General features: G+C 42.6%; 1 protein-coding gene and 1 pseudogene across 1 annotated transcript; both read left to right on the forward strand.

The window, feature by feature from the left end:
- Positions 1 to 2,292: 2,292 nt before the first annotated feature.
- Positions 2,293 to 14,735, forward strand: LOC129354332 (spondin-2-like). Its single transcript, XM_055023835.1, has 6 exons — positions 2,293 to 2,403; positions 6,364 to 6,629; positions 8,335 to 8,558; positions 11,542 to 11,733; positions 12,288 to 12,474; positions 14,501 to 14,735. Exons 2-6 carry the CDS (start codon positions 6,395 to 6,397, stop codon positions 14,677 to 14,679), a joined length of 1,017 nt encoding a protein of 338 aa, XP_054879810.1. The 5' UTR covers positions 2,293 to 2,403; positions 6,364 to 6,394; the 3' UTR covers positions 14,680 to 14,735.
- Positions 14,736 to 15,848: 1,113 nt separating this feature from the next.
- LOC129354334 (transmembrane emp24 domain-containing protein 11-like) lies at positions 15,849 to 18,409 on the forward strand (annotated as a pseudogene).
- The last annotated feature ends 101 nt before the right edge of the window (positions 18,410 to 18,510 follow it).

An 18,510-nucleotide genomic window follows, 5' to 3' on the forward strand; every position in this document is an offset into this window, starting at 1 on the left:
GTGCTCAACAGGTTGTTGCTAGGTAACCAAGGAGTGAGTGAGTTGCTAGGTAACCAAGGAGTGAGTGAGTTGCTAGGTAACCATGGAGTGAGTGAGTTGCTAGGTAACCATGGAGTGAGTGAGTTGCTAGGTAACCAAGGAGTGAGTGAGTTGCTAGGTAACCAAGGAGTGAGTGAGTTGCTAGGTAACCAAGGAGTGAGTGAGTTGCTAGGTAACCATGGAAAGCGCGATGAGTCGAAGCTACCAAGTTCGCCTAGCTAGCCATGAGAGACAGAGCAGCTAAACTCTTTTCTTTCAGTGACTATTATGTATATTGAATATTCGATCAGATGTATTATCTATTGATATTGATCACATGTCTATCATGACATTGATTTATTGGCATTATTTCCCCTTTGCTGTGGAGTAATGCAGCCACTGTAATTTCTGAAGTAGAATAAAATATTTCATGCAGTATTTATGTGAAATTAAATCAATTGTCGAATATAAAGATAAATTTGCTTAAAACCAACAAAAACCAAACTACAGATTCTTATTGAGGGAGAATACATATTTTTGAAACAATCTGAAACAATCCTGATCTGTGAATAAGTTTCAGGAGAAAAGCCGTCTGACTCAAACGTGCCACTTCAGCCCAAAGCGTATGGCATAGAGAGAGACTTTGGTATTTTCCATCACCCTCAGGCGGCCTTGTAATGTCTGACAACAGAAGGACACCGCAGTACTAGAATCACTTAAGAGTCACTTAATTCAATCCAGATCTGAAGAAAACTGCTGAAATGTTCTTCATATAATAATATGCGGCTATGTTTGTTTGTCTGACACGAATTAGAGCGTGTAAAGTGGGCAGGGAAGTTATTCAAAACTGATTGTATTCCCTATGCTTGTAGTAGACAGTAGGATCAACAAAACTGATGAGAAATGAAACATACTTCCTTCCTCTGTATTCAAAACGAGTGACTGGACACCAGAACCAAATTATATAAACATATGGAACAAATTAAGACCTAAACTACAGAATCCTTGACTCTAAGAACAAATTAGCAATAGCTCAATGGCACTGATCGCAAATGACATCAACCTACTAAATTTAGAATGGCGCACTGCAGCCATTTTAGTTTTGGACGAACAGGAGCAGTAATCTTTGTGTTGGGGAAACGTCTGTACGTCTGCACAGCCGGTTTAGGTTATTGACATGTACCACTGAATGACCACCAACATTTGATTGCCAACCACAAATAAACTCAAAATGAAGAAATGTTTTATGACACCCAGCTGGTATAGTGACAGTGTTTATCATCTTGGCATGACAAGAGAGCTAATCGATTCACAGGCTTTTACAAATCGATATTTAACTTAAAACGTGATCCTCAAAGCATTGATGAATCAATATTTTTACCGGACTTTGGCAACATAGGCCCAGATAACTTAGTGCTAATAATGGCTAGTTACCACACCATCAGTAAAAAACAAAACAAAAACCTTTCAACCAAGGCTGCCGCTGAGCCATCGTTTGAGTTGCTCCACACTGAGCAAAGAATATTGAAATGAATGGAACGTTCTCTTTGTCCAAACATCCAGGCAACAATGACGTCATTTGCAATCAGTGTCATTGTTGGTACCTTCATAGACTAAAACATTTTTACATTTTCTTGGCTTCTTTAGGTGAACAAGAGTTTCTAGGAATGTGAAGACACTTGCCTATGACATCTCGTTTAACTGGGTGTAAATATGGCGTACACTGGCGACTGGACAGCCACCAGTTTGTCACCATTGATAGAAAGGACAATGGTAATAGAGACAGAAGCATCTCCAAAGCTCACTGCTGGAGAACGGCAGCAAAGAGTTGCATCTACAGGTCAGCAAGTCTCCAACCCCCACAAGGCGACAATCAAAGAGGCTGTTCAAAGGTATTCATAAATAGTTACTTTATGGGTTACTCGTTCTGTCAGGTTTCTGACATTGGCAATCAGGTGCCAACCGAAACCTTAAAAGACTTTATGTTCAAATATCTCCAGAACAGAAAACACCCATCTAAAGCTGACCATGAGAGAATTTCAGCCTCATCGATCTTATCTTGTGGTTCAGAGACCGACAGAGTCAAACTCAAATGACTCAAAAAGCCTCAAAGCAAACTGGCTTAAATTCCCCAATCTGCTGGGCACATTATCCATTAAAATGTCCAATTATACGGCAGAGAGCAAGAGACAGAGCCAAAGTCAGGGAGCATGAAGGGGGCAGGGACGTCACTGAGGGTAGGAGAGGGAGGGAGCAGAAGGGGGCGAACCTCCTGGAAGACATAAATAGGTGAGAAAGGAGTTTGGATCCTCGCAGTCACTAATCCCGACAGCCAGGACCGCAGCTCCCCCACCCCTCCTCTCCAATCATCCGCTGCTGGAACCAGTAAGTATCTCCTCACCTTCACCTGGTCCTAACACGGCCTAATCAAACGAAAGACTGGGTCTGTTACTGTTACTGCTGGCATGCTTAAGGTGAACAGAGAGAGATAGAAAGCAAACGGAGAAAGACGATTCTCTGTGGTGACCGAGGAAGAGAAGAAGCAGAAAGCAACCAGATAATCAGAGGAAATTTATGATGTTGCAGATTAAACTGCTTGGTTGATGAAAAGTCTTTGCAGTTTTATGAACCGAGGTGTAATTATGTATCTGTGTCTAGCTGAATGCATGAACTCTTAAACTGACAGGTGATTATAGCTGAGGACTACTCTGTGAATAGTTCTCCACTGCCTTCATGGTTCAGCAGGAAGACTCAAGTTTCTCTTCAAACCTTTGTGAAGTCCCATACCTGAGAGCAGGAACCGCAGATCTAGCCATCACCTACCCGTCGCCTATCACGGTAGCTAGCGCCTCCCCGTCGCCTATCACGGTAGCTAGCGCCTCCCTGTCACCTTAGCACGGTAGCTAGCACCTACCCTTCCTCTATCACGGTAGCTAGCGCCTACCCATCCTCTATCATGGTAGCTAGCGCCTACCCATCCTCTATCATGGTAGCTAGCGCCTACCCATCCTCTATCACGGTAGCTAGCACCTACCCATCCTCTATCACGGTAGCTAGCGCCTCCCTGTCACCTTAGCACGGTAGCTAGCACCTACCCTTCCTCTATCACGGTAGCTAGCGCCTACCCATCCTCTATCATGGTAGCTAGCGCCTACCCATCCTCTATCACGGTAGCTAGCGCCTACCCATCATCTATCACGGTAGCTAGCGCCTCCCTGTCGCCTATCACGGTAGCTAGCACCTACCGTTCCTCTATCACGGTAGCTAGCACCTACCCATCCTCTATCACGGTAGCTAGCGCCTCCCTGTCACCTTAGCACGGTAGCTAGCACCTACCCTTCCTCTATCACGGTAGCTAGCGCCTACCCATCCTCTATCACGGTAGCTAGCGCCTACCCATCCTCTATCACGGTAGCTAGCACCTACCCATCCTCTATCACGGTAGCTAGCGACTCCCCGTCGCCTATCACGGTAGCTAGTACCTACCCATCCTCTATCACGGTAGCTAGCGCCTCCCTGTCGCCTTAGCACGGTAGCTAGCACCTACCCTTCCTCTATCACGGTAGCTAGCGCCTACCCATCCTCTATCATGGTAGCTAGCACCTACCCATCCTCTATCACGGTAGCTAGCGCCTACCCATCCTCTATCACGGTAGCTAGCACCTACCCATCCTCTATCACGGTAGCTAGCGACTCCCCGTCACCTATCACGGTAGCTAGCACCTACCCATCCTCTATCACGGTAGCTAGCGCCTCCCTGTTGCCTTAGCACGGTAGCTAGCACCTACCCTTCCTCTATCACGGTAGCTAGCGCCTACACATCCTCTATCATGGTAACTAGCGCCTACCCATCCTCTATCACGGTAGCTAGCGCCTCCCTGTCGCCTATTATGGTAGCTAGCACCTACCGTTCCTCTATCACGGTAGCTAGCACCTACCCATCCTCTATCACGGTAGCTAGCACCTACCCATCCTCTATCACGGTAGCTAGCACCTACACATCCTCTATCACGGTAGCTAGCACCTACCCATCCTCTATCACGGTAGCTAGCACCTACCCTTCCTCTATCACGGTAGCTAGCACCTACCCATCCTCTATCACGGTAGCTAGCGCCTACCCATCCTCTATCATGGTAGCTAGCACCTATCCTTCCTCTATCACGGTAGCTAGCACCTACCCATCCTCTATCACGGTAGCTAGCGCCTACCCATCCTCTATCACGGTAGCTAGCACCTACCCATCCTCTATCACGGTAGCTAGCGACTCCCCGTCGCCTATCACGGTATCTAGCACCTACCCATCCTCTATCACGGTAGCTAGCACCTACCCTTCCTCTATCACGGTAGCTAGCGCCTACCCATCCTCTATCATGGTAGCTAGCGCCTACCCATCCTCTATCACGGTAGCTAGCGCCTCCCTGTCGCCTATCACGGTAGCTAGCACCTACCGTTCCTCTATCACGGTAGCTAGCACCTACCCATCCTCTATCACGGTAGCTAGCACCTACCCATCCTCTATCACGGTAGCTAGCACCTACCCTTCCTCTATCACGGTAGCTAGCACCTACCCATCCTCTATCATGGTAGCTAGCGCCTACCCTTCCTCTATCACGGTAGCTAGCACCTACCCATCCTCTATCACGGTAGCTAGCGCCTCCCTGTTGCCTCAGCACGGTAGCTAGCACCTACCCTTCCTCTATCACGGTAGCTAGCGCCTACCCATCCTCTATCATGGTAGCTAGCGCCTACCCATCCTCTATCACGGTAGCTAGCGCCTCCCTGTCGCTTATCACGGTAGCTAGCACCTACCGTTCCTCTATCACGGTAGCTAGCACCTACCCATCCTCTATCACGGTAGCTAGCACCTACCCATCCTCTATCACGGTAGCTAGCACCTACCCTTCCTCTATCACGGTAGCTAGCACCTACCCATCCTCTATCATGGTAGCTAGCGCCTACCCTTCCTCTATCACGGTAGCTAGCACCTACCCATGAGGCCACAGGAGTAAAAATTGCTTGTAGGAGTTTTATTTTAGTGTAGATATGAATTCAGTTTAACTTCTGAAATGTAACTTTGAAATGTTATTAATTTAAATGTTTATTATAAACAGAGCAGTCGTTCCTAATTGGTCTAGCAGGAGACAAATAGACTTCTTTTGTTTATGGAAGATGATTCAGTTCATCTAAACCACTGCTTTGTTGGAGGTACCACCTTCATCAACTTTAGAACAATTACCCTACCAGGGCAGATAAAGTCACAATCAGGACAGTTGAGACGTGTGAGTCAATCTGTTCAGCTCAATGTTTGCTTTGATCATGTTCCAAGTTGATAAGTGTTGTAAAACCAGCAGGAGAAACGATCAGAAATGCAGAATAGGTGTTAGAAAGATAATATTTATACTCGGTGTTTTGTGTTTAACATGAGCTACGTTCACTCAGCAGGTCACGATTTATTGCTGAAATCTGATTTTTTGTTGTTGTCGCTCATGTTACTAATTATAGCAACCGCAAACAGACTTCTATGTGAACGGTTTATGACCCAAACACAAAGAAAGTAGACGTCACCCGCAGTGCTCCGTTTACAGCAGTAAAGATGGCTGCCGCTGCGGTCAGCAGACGAAGGAAGTTGATAAATCCCAGTTGACAGCAACGAGCTTTGACTGCAGACACTTTGAGAACTATCAGATACCACTGGATTGGTTTTGGTGAAAAATCTCAATTGTATCGTTCAGACTGACGTGAAACAGGCGAGTAAATGGATTATTCCCTGTTTGTGATGCTTGGCACTTACATCACTTATCAGAAACATTTCATTCCCAAGTTGACGGTTATTTACAGTAAACTATTCAGTCTACTGTAAGGAAAGAGATTCATGTGACTCCAATGAATAATATCCCCAGCAGGCGGTCGCTCTGAGTTATTCAGGTTTAAGAATCAGAACAAAAACAAGATAGTGTATCATAAAACAAATTAAACATGAAATCTGATTGTTTGTATGATTATTTGCTGTCATAATTCATGGAAATACTTAACTATAGAATGAACAACAAGCTGCCATATGACAGTTTGAGTACATGTTTATAAAGTGGTTGGTTATGGAAGTGAAATAAGGCAGTAAGGTAGAAATGTGGAGGTGTGTACAGATCTTCACCTGTCTTTATTGAGTAAGAAAGGCTTTGACTGGCTTAATGAGAACTGGTCAATTTCAATTCGCAGAACGCATAAAAACGCTAAATCAAAAACAAAATCCCTCTGGATGCCTCTGGTTTTGTGAAACAACAGCAATAAGAGCCAACGTGTTACAGTGAAAGGCGTTTTCTCCACTAAGTGTTTTGTATTTTTCAGACCATCACTCCTTCTCCAACCCAAACCAATCATGGAAGCCAGCAGGAAGACTCCCTCCTTGCCTGACGCCCTTCGTCGCCTGCTTGTCCTGGTGCTGACCCTCATCCCCATCGTTGGGTCGATGCCGGTCCCAACAGACGTCCCCATGTGCATGGCGTCAGAAACAGCCCACTACAGCCTCACGTTCACAGGGAAATGGACCCAGGCAGCTTTTCCTAAGCAGTATCCCGTCTACCGCCCGCCTGCACAGTGGTCCAACCTGATCGGTAAAAACATACTCCACACTCTGATGATTACTGGCATGAAATATGAAAAGCCCAGAAGAAAATAATTTGAATTCAGGTATCTGCAGGTCCATGAAATCAAATTTCAGACGTTTTATTGTCACAGAAATCACCGAGCCTCATATGGGTTGGCAACAGAAGTGAGACAAACGTCATCCAGCCAGCTGACAATAAATTTGAAGCAAAGTTAATTTGCTAACAAAGGTGAATTAGCAGCTAGTTAGCGGTAGTCTATCGCTACTCAAACGTTAGCCTTAGCCAAACAGAAGTCCTGTAATTAATGTTTTTAAGACCAATTATGTTAGAATAATTATGTTCTGTTATCATTCTTACATTTGTAGTTTTAATAGATTTAGTATTCACATCCCTGAGAAAAGGAACTTGTTAAACCTTGAAGCTGCAGTCATTTCTTATCTTGGGATACTCTTTACACAGCCTGTGTGTAGATCTTCCTTTGTCCTCCCTCCACATTCCTTTCCTGCTATGCCAGTTCTGATAAAAGACCAGTTCTGATAAAAGACCAGTTCTGATAAAAGACCAGTTCTGATAAAAGACCAGTTCTGATAAAAGACCGGTTCTGAGAGTCAGAACGCATGGCAGACACCTTGAGGTCTGCTGTTCCTTCTCCTTTTGCAAAAGACTTGCTTGAAAACTCAAGCGTTGCCTGTGGTTCTCTTTTTATGTAGGTTGAGAAAATACCTATCAAATCACATTTTTCAAAATTAATGAAAGACATTTTAAGGCCTGAAGCAGCTTTCCAAATTATTATGCAAACTGGATTAAAGTGTCATAAAGATTTTGTTGGTATTAAATTTATCAATGGTATTGTGTGTCAGGCTCTTTGAATCACTATTTCAGAGAGCTGGTTGATCAGTTTAGCTCAGTTAAAGAAAATCGACTTCAGAAGGATGTTCCACATGATTCAGCAGGCCACAAGTTTCCAGCAATATGGGAAAAGAAAGAATCTCTGCTGATGAAAACCATCAGATAGTGTTGTGCTGTATGACAAGGTATGAAAACATGCGATATTTAACCAAAACTAAAGCATTATCATCGTACTGTGAAGAGATTTGCCTGCTATGGGCATCACCATCCTCCTCTGACCTCTGACCCTACTGGGAACCTGTGGAGTTTCCTCCAGCAGAAGATCTGAGGGTTTAATGCAGGTCATATCAAGCAGCAGCTCTGGGAAGGTTTTCTGACATCCTGCAGAGAAATTCAAGCAGAAACTTTCCACAAACTCACAAGTTCAATGGATCAAGAATTGTGCAGGTGATACCATAGAAGGTCCAATGTTAACATGTAACTCTGTCTGCTAAGATGTTTTTGATTGAAATAGCTTTTGATTTTAGTACATGTGACCATTAATGCTGCACATTCAAAGAATGACAGTTTTCAGTTCTTTATAATCCATAAAATGTAGAAAATCGGCTGTGCACCATAATTTGGAACAAAGCATTTGAGTTTTTTATTTTTGAACAAAATACTGTTCTGAGCTTTGTGCAGTAGAATATGATTTATACTGCAATAGTTCATGACTTGAAAATTATACTGAGCATCATTTGCATTGACCATTTAAGAAAATCTGAGAAAATATCACTTGCATAATAATTTGGAACATGGTGTAACGTCTACACCTGCTGCACCAATCATATAAATCCTCAGTTTCCTCCTCTCTGCGCTCCAGGGGTGACCCACAGCTCCGACTACCACATGTGGCAAAGTAATGAGTTTGCCAGCAACGGAGTGAGGGAGTTTGCGGAAAAAGGCGAGGCCTGGACGATCATGAAGGAAGTGGAGACGGCCGGCGAGCGGATCCAGAGCGTTTATGGGATCCTCTCCGCTCCTGCAGTCGTGGGAGGCTCGGGCCAGATGGATGCCGAGTTTGAGGTGTTTGCCAGGCACTCCTATGTAAGTGTCCCCACAACCGGCGGCTTTCAGGCTGGTTACCAAGTGCGTGAGAACCCTTCACCCGACGGGTCAGCAAACACGGCAAGCTGGTGTCAGGATGGCTTTAGCGGCGCCCAAGAATTTCACAGCAAACATTTACTGAGGAAATACTCAATCTAACATCCGAATCTCTGCTTTGTTCAACAGAAACAAAAAAAAAAAATGTTTTTGCATATTTTTCCCTAATTTAAAAAACTAACATAATTACAGAATAATGGTGGGACTTTATTAAAACCCTAAATAGAAAAGAATTTGCAGAAGCTAATGCTAAACCACTAGAAACATAAATTAACAGATTCTAATGCTAAACCACTAGAAACATAAATTAACAGAAGCTAATGCTAAACCACTAGAAACATAAATTAACAGAAGCTAATGCTAAACCACTAGAAATATAAATTAGCAGATGCTAATGCTAAACGACTAAAAACATAAATTAACGGATGCTAATGCTAAACCACTAGAAACATAAATTAACAGATTCTAATGCTAAACCACTAGAAACATAAATTAACAGAAGCTAATGCTAAACCACTAGAAACATAAATTAACAGAAGCTAATGCTAAACCACTAGAAATATAAATTAGCAGATGCTAATGCTAAACGACTAAAAACATAAATTAACAGATTCTAATGCTAAACCACTAGAAACATAAATTAACAGATTCTAATGCTAAACCACTAGAAACATAAATTAACAGAAGCTAATGCTAAACCACTAGAAACATAAATTAACAGAAGCTAATGCTAAACCACTAGAAACATAAATTAACAGATTCTAATGCTAAACCACTAGAAACATAAATTAACAGAAGCTAATGCTAAACCACTAGAAATATAAATTAGCAGATGCTAATGCTAAACGACTAAAAACATAAATTAACGGATGCTAATGCTAAACCACTAGAAACATAAATTAACAGATTCTAATGCTAAACCACTAGAAACATAAATTAACAGAAGCTAATGCTAAACCACTAGAAACATAAATTAACAGAAGCTAATGCTAAACCACTAGAAATATAAATTAGCAGATGCTAATGCTAAACGACTAAAAACATAAATTAACAGATTCTAATGCTAAACCACTAGAAACATAAATTAACAGATTCTAATGCTAACCACTAGAAACATAAATTAACAGAAGCTAATGCTAAACCACTAGAAACATAAATTAACAGAAGCTAATGCTAAACCACTAGAAACATAAATTAACAGATTCTAATGCTAAACCACTAGAAACATAAATTAACAGAAGCTAATGCTAAACCACTAGAAATATAAATTAGCAGATGCTAATGCTAAACGACTAAAAACATAAATTAACGGATGCTAATGCTAAACCACTAGAAACATAAATTAACAGATTCTAATGCTAAACCACTAGAAACATAAATTAACAGAAGCTAATGCTAAACCACTAGAAACATAAATTAACAGATTCTAATGCTAAACGACTAAAAACATAAATTAACAGAAGCTAATGCTAAACCACTAGAAACATAAATTAACAGAAGCTAATGCTAAACCACTAGAAACATAAATTAACAGATTCTAATGCTAAACCACTAGAAACATAAATTAACAGATTCTAATGCTAAACCACTAGAAACATAAATTAACAGAAGCTAATGCTAAACCACTTGAAACATAAATTAACAGAAGCTAATGCTAAACCACTAGAAACATAAATTAACAGATTCTAATGCTAAACCACTTGAAACATAAATTAACAGAAGCTAATGCTAAACCAATTTTGAAATATAAATTAACAGACGCTAACGCCGAACCGCTAAACACACAAGATTACAGGAAGTTGTCATTAAAAAGCTAGAAACATAAATTACCACAAGCTAAAGCTAAACCGCAGAACACATAAACAGCACTGCGTATGCTAGCGCTATTCATAAAGCAGGAGTGTCAAACTCCAGTCTTGGAGGGTCACTGGCTGACCTGCCGGTTTTCGATGAGCCACAGGTACAAAACCCTGGAATGAAACGGCTTCATTGCCTCCTCCTGGTGAAGCTCAGATCTCCAGAGCCTTAATAACCTAATTATTCTGTTCAGGTGGGGCAACAGAGGCTCATCTGCAGGTTGCAGCGCAGCCAGTGGCCGTCCAGGACTGGAGTTTGATGCCTGTGCCATAAAGCAACCGTCTCCCAGTCTGCATCATCAGTTGGCTACCATGTGGCAACATGGCTGCCACTAAACACACTGCCACTAATTCATCTGTATGATGTTTTCTAACGCGTTAGACTTTTTAATCACGTGTTAACACTGACAGCCCTAACATACACAATCCTCTCAAAATGTTGAAAAATTTCTCAAATTTTGTCACATAACCACAGACGTCAAGATATTTATTATCTTATGAGACAGACCGATAAAAAGTGGTTTGCACTTGTGTTTAGTCTTCTTCATTCCAATAAACCTAGATGAAATCTAGAGCAGCCTCCTAATTCAGAACCAAAGTCCAGCTGATTATCATTTAATCTGCAGCTGTTCTGGTTCTGGACAACCAGGCAGATATGCTAGGATGGGTCAGAATGGCCTAGTCAAAGGTGCCTAGATTTGAATTACATAATTCAAAATCCAATTTTACATAGTTGAGCAGGTTAAATTAGATTTTTGATCATTTTGAATCGATTTGAACTGGGAATCCTCTAAAGATGCTGCAGTCTGGCAGTCCAGCCTGCAGGTCAGAAATCTCTTCCTAGCGCCGTTCTTCTTCAGCTGTTTGCACGCTGCTGCATCACAGGCCGCTGCTGCAGAATGAGACTTCAACATGCAACTGGACCCCCGGTTGTGTTCTGTGGCTCCTTCCTCAGAAAATCCAAACTGAAACGGTTGAAATCGGCTCAATCCTCAGCACCAAGCTGGTTGAGGAACCGAGCCGAGCCCAGCTGTGATGTCGGTCGTTGTTTGTTGCTCTTTCTGTGGCAGCTGTCGTTCATGGTGCGGCTGGTGCCGAGCCCGGACTGGTTCGTGGGCGTGGACGGCATGGACCTGTGTGACGGCGACCGCTGGAAGGACAAAGTGACGCTGGAGCTGTTCCCGTACGACGCGGGAACGGACAGCGGATTCACCTTCTCCTCGCCAAACTTTGAGACGATCCCGCAGGACAGAATCACGCAGGTGAGCCGAGAGCAGCGGCGCCTCCATCAGACGGAGAAACCTTCTGAGCCACAACCACAGTTTCACCAAATCAGACGCCGTCTCACTCTTCTTATTCTGCTCTGGTGAAAACTACCGACTAAAAGATCAGGACAGGGCAGGGTGTCCAAAGTGTGGCGCGGGGCCGTTTGTGGCCCTTGAACTGACTCTGTGTGGTTCCCAGCTGCAATTCAAAACTCATACAAATTTGGAGACTTTTACTTTGTAATGAAAAACATAAAGTACAACACAAAGTATTTGTGTTTTTATAACCAAGTTTTTCCAGAGACGTTAACTGAAAAACTGACTTTGCTGCAACAAAATCAACTTTCATCCTTTCTGAAACTTAAACAAATATTGAAACAAAGTGACCCACATCCTGTTTTTATTACTGAAAATAAATTTATTCAATCAAGGCCAAAAGAAACTGAAAACGAGAGGTTCTACTATGAATATCTGTAGTAATGACATATTTTCCTGTCATTACTTTTGAGTCAAAACCACCTCTAGGATTCAGACTGTGTCATTTTCCCCAGATCACCTCGTCCTTCCCGAGCCACCCGGCCAACTCCTTCTTCTATCCCCGCCTGAAGCATTTACCGCCCATCGCCAAAGTCACGCTGACAAAAATCAAGAAAACAAATCAAATCATCAGCCTGCCGCTGGAGCCCACGCAGTCCAACCTGCTGCCAACGGGGAACGAGATCGAAGACAAGCTGATCAGTAAGACCGAATATTCCTGTAATAAACACATTTATGGACTTTTATTAGGTCAAATGCAGTGGAAGTCATTTCTGCATATGGTGAAAATATAAACCAATAAAGAAACACTGTGTTTATATGATAGATTTATTATTTATATAACCACTATTTTGCCAAACAAGAATCTTGTAGGGCGGCCAGCTTGAAAAATGTCCGTCAACCTAAATTTCAAGTGGCTGATGGGAAATATGAAATGTAAACTGACCATTAACATTTAGGCTTTGACGTGCCCTTTGACCCCACAGACTCGCTACGTACAAGACGTTTTGACACAAAAGAGTTTTTTTCTCCACAATTTTGCTGATAGTAAAGAAGGTTGGATAATAAAACTTCAGGAACTGAATCTTTTATTTATTAAGGGAAAATCTCCAGGTACACAGAGTGGGCGACCATGTCCAATGGGGCAACCGGGTTCAATGGGGCAACCGGGTTCCCTCGGGGCGACCGGGTCCCCTCGGGGTGACCGGGTCCAATGGGGCAACCGGGTTCAATGGGGCAACCGGGTTCAATAGGGCGACCGGGTTCAATAGGGCGACCGGGTCCAATGAGGCGACCGGGTCCATTGGGGCGACCGTGTCCAATGGGGCAACCGGGTTCAATGGGGCAACCGGGTCCATTGGGGCGACCGTGTCCAATGAGGCGACCGGGTCCATTGGGGCGACCGTGTCCAATGGGGCAACCGGGTTCAATGGGGCAACCGGGTTCAATGGGGCGACCAGGTTCCCTGGGGGCGATCAGGTTGCCTCAGGCGGGCGTCCCGCTGGTGCTCCCTGCTCTAAATGGACCTGAACCTGTTTTTAGCTCACCTCCCAGTGAAGGTTTGAGTCAGCATCACTAAATACAAGCCGGTTCCCATGACAACACCAATACAAACAACACAGCGTCCAAGAAGCTGTTGGGGTTTCCTTCCCCGATTCCTAGGGCTCCATCTTTCTGTTTATCCTACACTTCCACTCGTCCGTAGCATCCCTGCTAATGTCTTTCCTAAAACATGACCTTTGACCTGCACAGGCTGTATCAGAGACAGAAAGCCCATCGGTTTGCATCTCTGCAGTATTTTATCGGCTCATCCTGCTGCTTCCCATTAATGCGGCTTCCGCCCGCCTCCGGACCTTCTGCTTTTCCACTCTCTAACCCACGACTGCAATACGAATCAGCTGGAAATCTGGTCACATCAGGCATCAGGGAGGAGCACAGAACCAACACCAGGCTCTATGTGAGGCTTTTCCTCCAGCTTACAGGCAGAAGAAATGACGAAAACAGACGTTTTTCCATCACTTTCATCAACAAATGAAGCTGAAATGAAGCAGCTCGGTCACTGCCAGGACTTTCCCACAAGAGGCCGGGGATTATCGCAGTAAAATCAATTCAACGCATCATAAATTAAAACTAATTATTTCCACTTATCGTTTCTCTCTTTCTACCAAAAACTGGATGATGAAGTTTCAGTCTGGTGCTTTGGTCTCAACTAAATACTTTTTGAGGAATGATTTTGTTTTAGAGATTCATAATTAATTTTATTAGTTTTATTTGTTATTGTTTTATTTTCTATATTTATTTATATTTAATTTAACCTTCCAGTGTTAAATGTTCATGAGAATTTAAAGTTTATTGATTTATGATGTTTTCTTACTTTATCGCAATAATTTCTGCATCCAGTAACATTTGTTTATATTTCTTACGCCTGAGTTTCTACTTTGCAGGACAATGAAGGTTGATGTTATTCTTCTATTTTAAGAAGAATAACATTTTTCTGAATGTGATCTTACATTATTATGCTGTTACTTCAAAATAGTCTAAAACCAACAACATTATCGCTTATCATCCTGCAAAGTGTGATTCTGCAACTACATTTTGTTGCTTTTTCTCGCTCCAATATCCGCTGTAAGGTTGTTATTTCTCAGACATTGATCCTTTATTTTGAGTGAATGCTTTGTGGGACGACGTTTGTGGTGTTTCATGAGTTTATTGCCCTCTGCCTCTGCAGATACCCCTCTGGACTGCGAAGTGTCCCCCTGGTCGCCGTGGGGTTTGTGCAAAGGGAAGTGTGGCGACTCAGGTGTGCAGCATCGCACCCGCTACGTCATCATGCACCCGGCCAACAACGGAGCCGCCTGCCCCCTGCTGGACGAGGAGAGGAAGTGCTTCCCGGACAACTGCTTATGACTAGGCCAGGACAGGATGGAGAGGAAGGCCGTGAAGGAGAGGAAGGCCGGGAAGGAGAGGAGAGGAGGAGGAAGGAAGAAAAACCAGGAAAGGAAGGACCGGGCGCAGACGCTCCAAGAATCACAAACGGTCTGCGGTTTAATCCCAGTCCGTTTGTTGATGAACCGGGTCGGATTCAAGTCAGGTTTCAGATCAGGTGTAGTTCTGGCCAACCAGCCAGTAGACACCGCTTCAGTTTTCATGATTGGAACGGCCGACAGGAAGACAAACTGGAAACATTTTACACAAATTTAAACCCTGTTAAATTAGATGTGACCCGAAATAAATCCAGACCGAGCTGCCTGTCGCGTTTTACAGACATTCTGTGTTTCTGTTGTTTATATTTATTGACAGGATTTTAACCTGTTCTGTACAGCGTAACAAATCTGAACGTTAGAAACTGTATTCCTCTACAATAATGAGACAAATCTATCAGTTTTATATGACAGTAAAAATTGTAACAGATGCAGTTACTAAAGTTAATAAAGTGTGAAAGTACCACATGAAATGAGATTTTTATTTTTGTTTATTGTGATTATGATTGATTTGTTGCTGAACAATAAGCTAACTGCTTCTGTTTGTAAAAAATACAAATAAATAATCAAATGGATATAAAGATGTCATGAAACAGAAAAGTTCATGTAATTAGAGTGAAATTCAGTAAAATGACATCAGTAATATTATTTACTGTGCAGTCTGAGTAGAATGGAAAATAGAATATACTTTATTGATCCTTAAGAAGAGAAAACTACGCCAGAAACATTAACAAATACAAATACAACCAAAAGCAATCTAAAAATATTAAAGCTGCAATTTAAATATGATTAAATGTAAACAAATGGCTGAATAAAGAAGTAAAATAAGAAGCGTGCACATGGAAACATGTTCATCTATAATAAATCTAGAAACAAGTGCAGAGAAAAACTAGATTCAAGTCTCTCGGATTTGTGCATCATAAAGTGTATGTGCTGCTAAATACTAATTTGTTACTATAATGAGCTTCAGACATTTGAATGTGTGCTGCAGCTTTTCTATTGGCTCTCAGATCCACCAATCACAGGCAGCGATAAAGACTGGCCACGGCGCAGCAGCTGCAGGTTTCTCAGGCTCAAACCGCCTGTGGGCTGTAAACTCACCACACTGACGCCGTTCTTCAGTCTGAACGGTGAAACTCCGGGTAATTCAGGATGGATTTCCGCCGGGTCGTTTTCCTGCTCCACCTGCCGCTGGCCGCCGCCATGTACTTCGATCTGGGAGAGCAGGAGCAAAAATGCATCATAGAGGAGATTCCTGAGGACACCTTGGTGACAGGTGAGGCACGCACAGCAAACCCCCAAACCAGACTCCTCACCTCTAACAAACAACCTGATCGCTTGAATCACACGTTTTTATCACAAAGAGCTTCAGCTGTTTCTGAATAAATACACAATAACTTCCTTGAAAAGAATAACACGATACAACCCCAGGCTGGCATCTATAGAGAAACACTATTTGGTCATTCACTCGCTTTCAATGAATCGTAACTCAGAGGAGAGGAACTAAAAAGGATTTATGTTTTAGAAAACCACGGACAACCCTGAGCGTTTTAGAAAAACAAAGCATCTTCAGTCAGAGGCTTCTTCAAATTCCCTGTAGTACAGTCTGCTGCAGCAGATCTTTCCTGCCAACAACCATCATCATCTACAATAACTGAGGAATTCATATGATTTACAGCAAAATCTGGGACACAAAAATACTTTTAGGAACTAAAATGATCAAGAATGTGATTTTTTTTCTCTTCTCAACAATAAACAGATTTAATCAGATTTTCTGTAGGAACTGGTTTTCTCAGGATTAAACAGAGTCCAGGTCCGTTTTCGTTTGAAATGAGTTTTGATACAGCGATTAAAAGTACACGTCATTGATCCAGTTACCATGACGACTGGAAGAAACCACATGATCGCTTTGTGTTGAATATGGCATTTCTGATGAACTCGAGCTGCTTTGTGTCTCCCACCTGCAGGAAACTTCTTCCTGGAGCCGTGGGACGTCACATCTTTCAGCCACTCGCCTCACCTGGGCGTCACGGTTACCATCAGAGACCCAAACCAGGAAGTATGCAGGAAATCCTCACTGGTGTCGAAACACAAACAGAACAGCTGCAACCTGATTCTGAACAACCAAACATTTTCAGGGAAAAGTTTCAGTCACAAGGTGTTTCAAAGAAAAGCTACAATAAAGAAGTGATTTAAGTCAGAGGTTCAAAGTGCGGCCTGTGGGCCATTTGTGGCCCTTGGACTGATTCTGTGTGGCCCCCAACTATAAATCAATAATGACACAAATTTGGAGACTTTTCATCTGTAATTGGGGTAAAAACTGTTACCAATATATTTGTTTACGCAGGAAAATGTATAAAGTACAACAGAAAGTATTCATGGTTTCAAAGTTTTAACCAAGTTTATCCAGAGACTTTTACTGCAGCAAAATCAGATTTTATTCTTTCTGAAACTTTGATAAATAAAGTAAATAATTGGAAACAAAATGACACAAATCCTGTTTTCATCACTGACATAAATTTATTCAGTTGAGTCCAAAACTGAATACATTTTTGGGCTCTTCTAATCTCTCTGTATCAGGAGAGGAGATTCTTCTCTGCTCCAGCAATCAGGACCATTGGACAAAAAGAAAAGTAGCAAATTTCTGTCAAAAAAAATCTGAAATTTTTAAAACGATCTCAGAAATATCCTACAAAAAAACTTCAAAACATTTTAATTTGAAATGTTGAAAATGTTTCTAGAAAATTTCTGATACTAATCCTAAAAGTTCAGAGTTTTTTGGTTTAAATTTACTCCTTTTCTTCCATCTACAAAGCCCTGACAGACTGTCATAAAAATCCCTTTTAAGTTTTGGGTCTACTGTAAGCATCAGGATATTTTATGTACTTTATTTCAGGTGGACTGTTGGACTGTGATTACTGCGTTTTGCCCCGCATGGCAAAAAGTTTGGACACTTACGTCTATTTTTCTTCCCTTTCAGGTTCAGTTGTCCAAACGCTACGGAAAATTTGGTAAATTCACCTTCACAGCTCACGGCTCCGGCCAGCACTACCTGTGCTTCCAAACCAACTCCACCAGGTTCTCTGTGTTCGCTGGAGAAAGGCTGGTGAGACCTGTGGAGAAATACAAACAACAATCACAAACCCAACAGAAGAGCAATGCACTCTGGGGTTTTCACCACTTTGTTCCACAGAAGCTGCATTTGGACGTTCAGATGGGAGAGCACTCGGTAGATCCCAAATGGACAGGACCAAAGACAGCCTGCAGATTCTGGAGAGCAATCTGCAACACCTGACCAGCCAGATGACGTACATCACCAGGCAGCAGGAGTACAACCGGGTATATCTACCTGACATTCACCAGGAATGATAAAGAAACACCTAAACTGATCTGGATGTCTGGCTCTTTGTCTTTGTTCAGGAAAAAGAGGAGATTTCCGTCAGATCAGTGAGGAAACCAACAGCAAGGTGTTGTGGTGGGCGGTAATCCAAACCTGCATCCTGCTCTCCGTTGGTTTCTGGCAGATCAAACGACTCAAAGACTTCTTCATTGCCAAAAACTGGTCTGACGTCGCCGTCTCGCCGATCTGTACGGCACCAACATCATGTCAGGACTGGGAAACAAACATGATATCTGACCTGATTCTGCATGGGTAATAAAAAGAGGCCTGGAAAATAAAGGAAGGTTCAACAAATTAAATGTTTTGCTTTTTTATTACGTGCTTCATTTCACAAACTTTTTGCCATGTGGGCCAAAA

This window comes from Poeciliopsis prolifica, unplaced genomic scaffold (genome assembly GCF_027474105.1).
Source record: "Poeciliopsis prolifica strain line A6 unplaced genomic scaffold, Auburn_PproV2 SCAFFOLD108, whole genome shotgun sequence".
NCBI lineage: Eukaryota > Metazoa > Chordata > Actinopteri > Cyprinodontiformes > Poeciliidae > Poeciliopsis > Poeciliopsis prolifica.

Bases quoted from the DNA above. Each gene is read 5' to 3' on its own strand.
- LOC129354332 (XM_055023835.1), top strand. From the start codon at position 6,395: ATGGAAGCCAGCAGGAAGACTCCCTCCTTGCCTGACGCCCTTCGTCGC. The intron at 6,630-8,334 runs GTAAAAACATAC...TCTGCGCTCCAG, and splicing joins ACAGTGGTCCAACCTGATCG to GGGTGACCCACAGCTCCGAC. The intron at 8,559-11,541 runs GTAAGTGTCCCC...TTTCTGTGGCAG, and splicing joins TGTTTGCCAGGCACTCCTAT to CTGTCGTTCATGGTGCGGCT.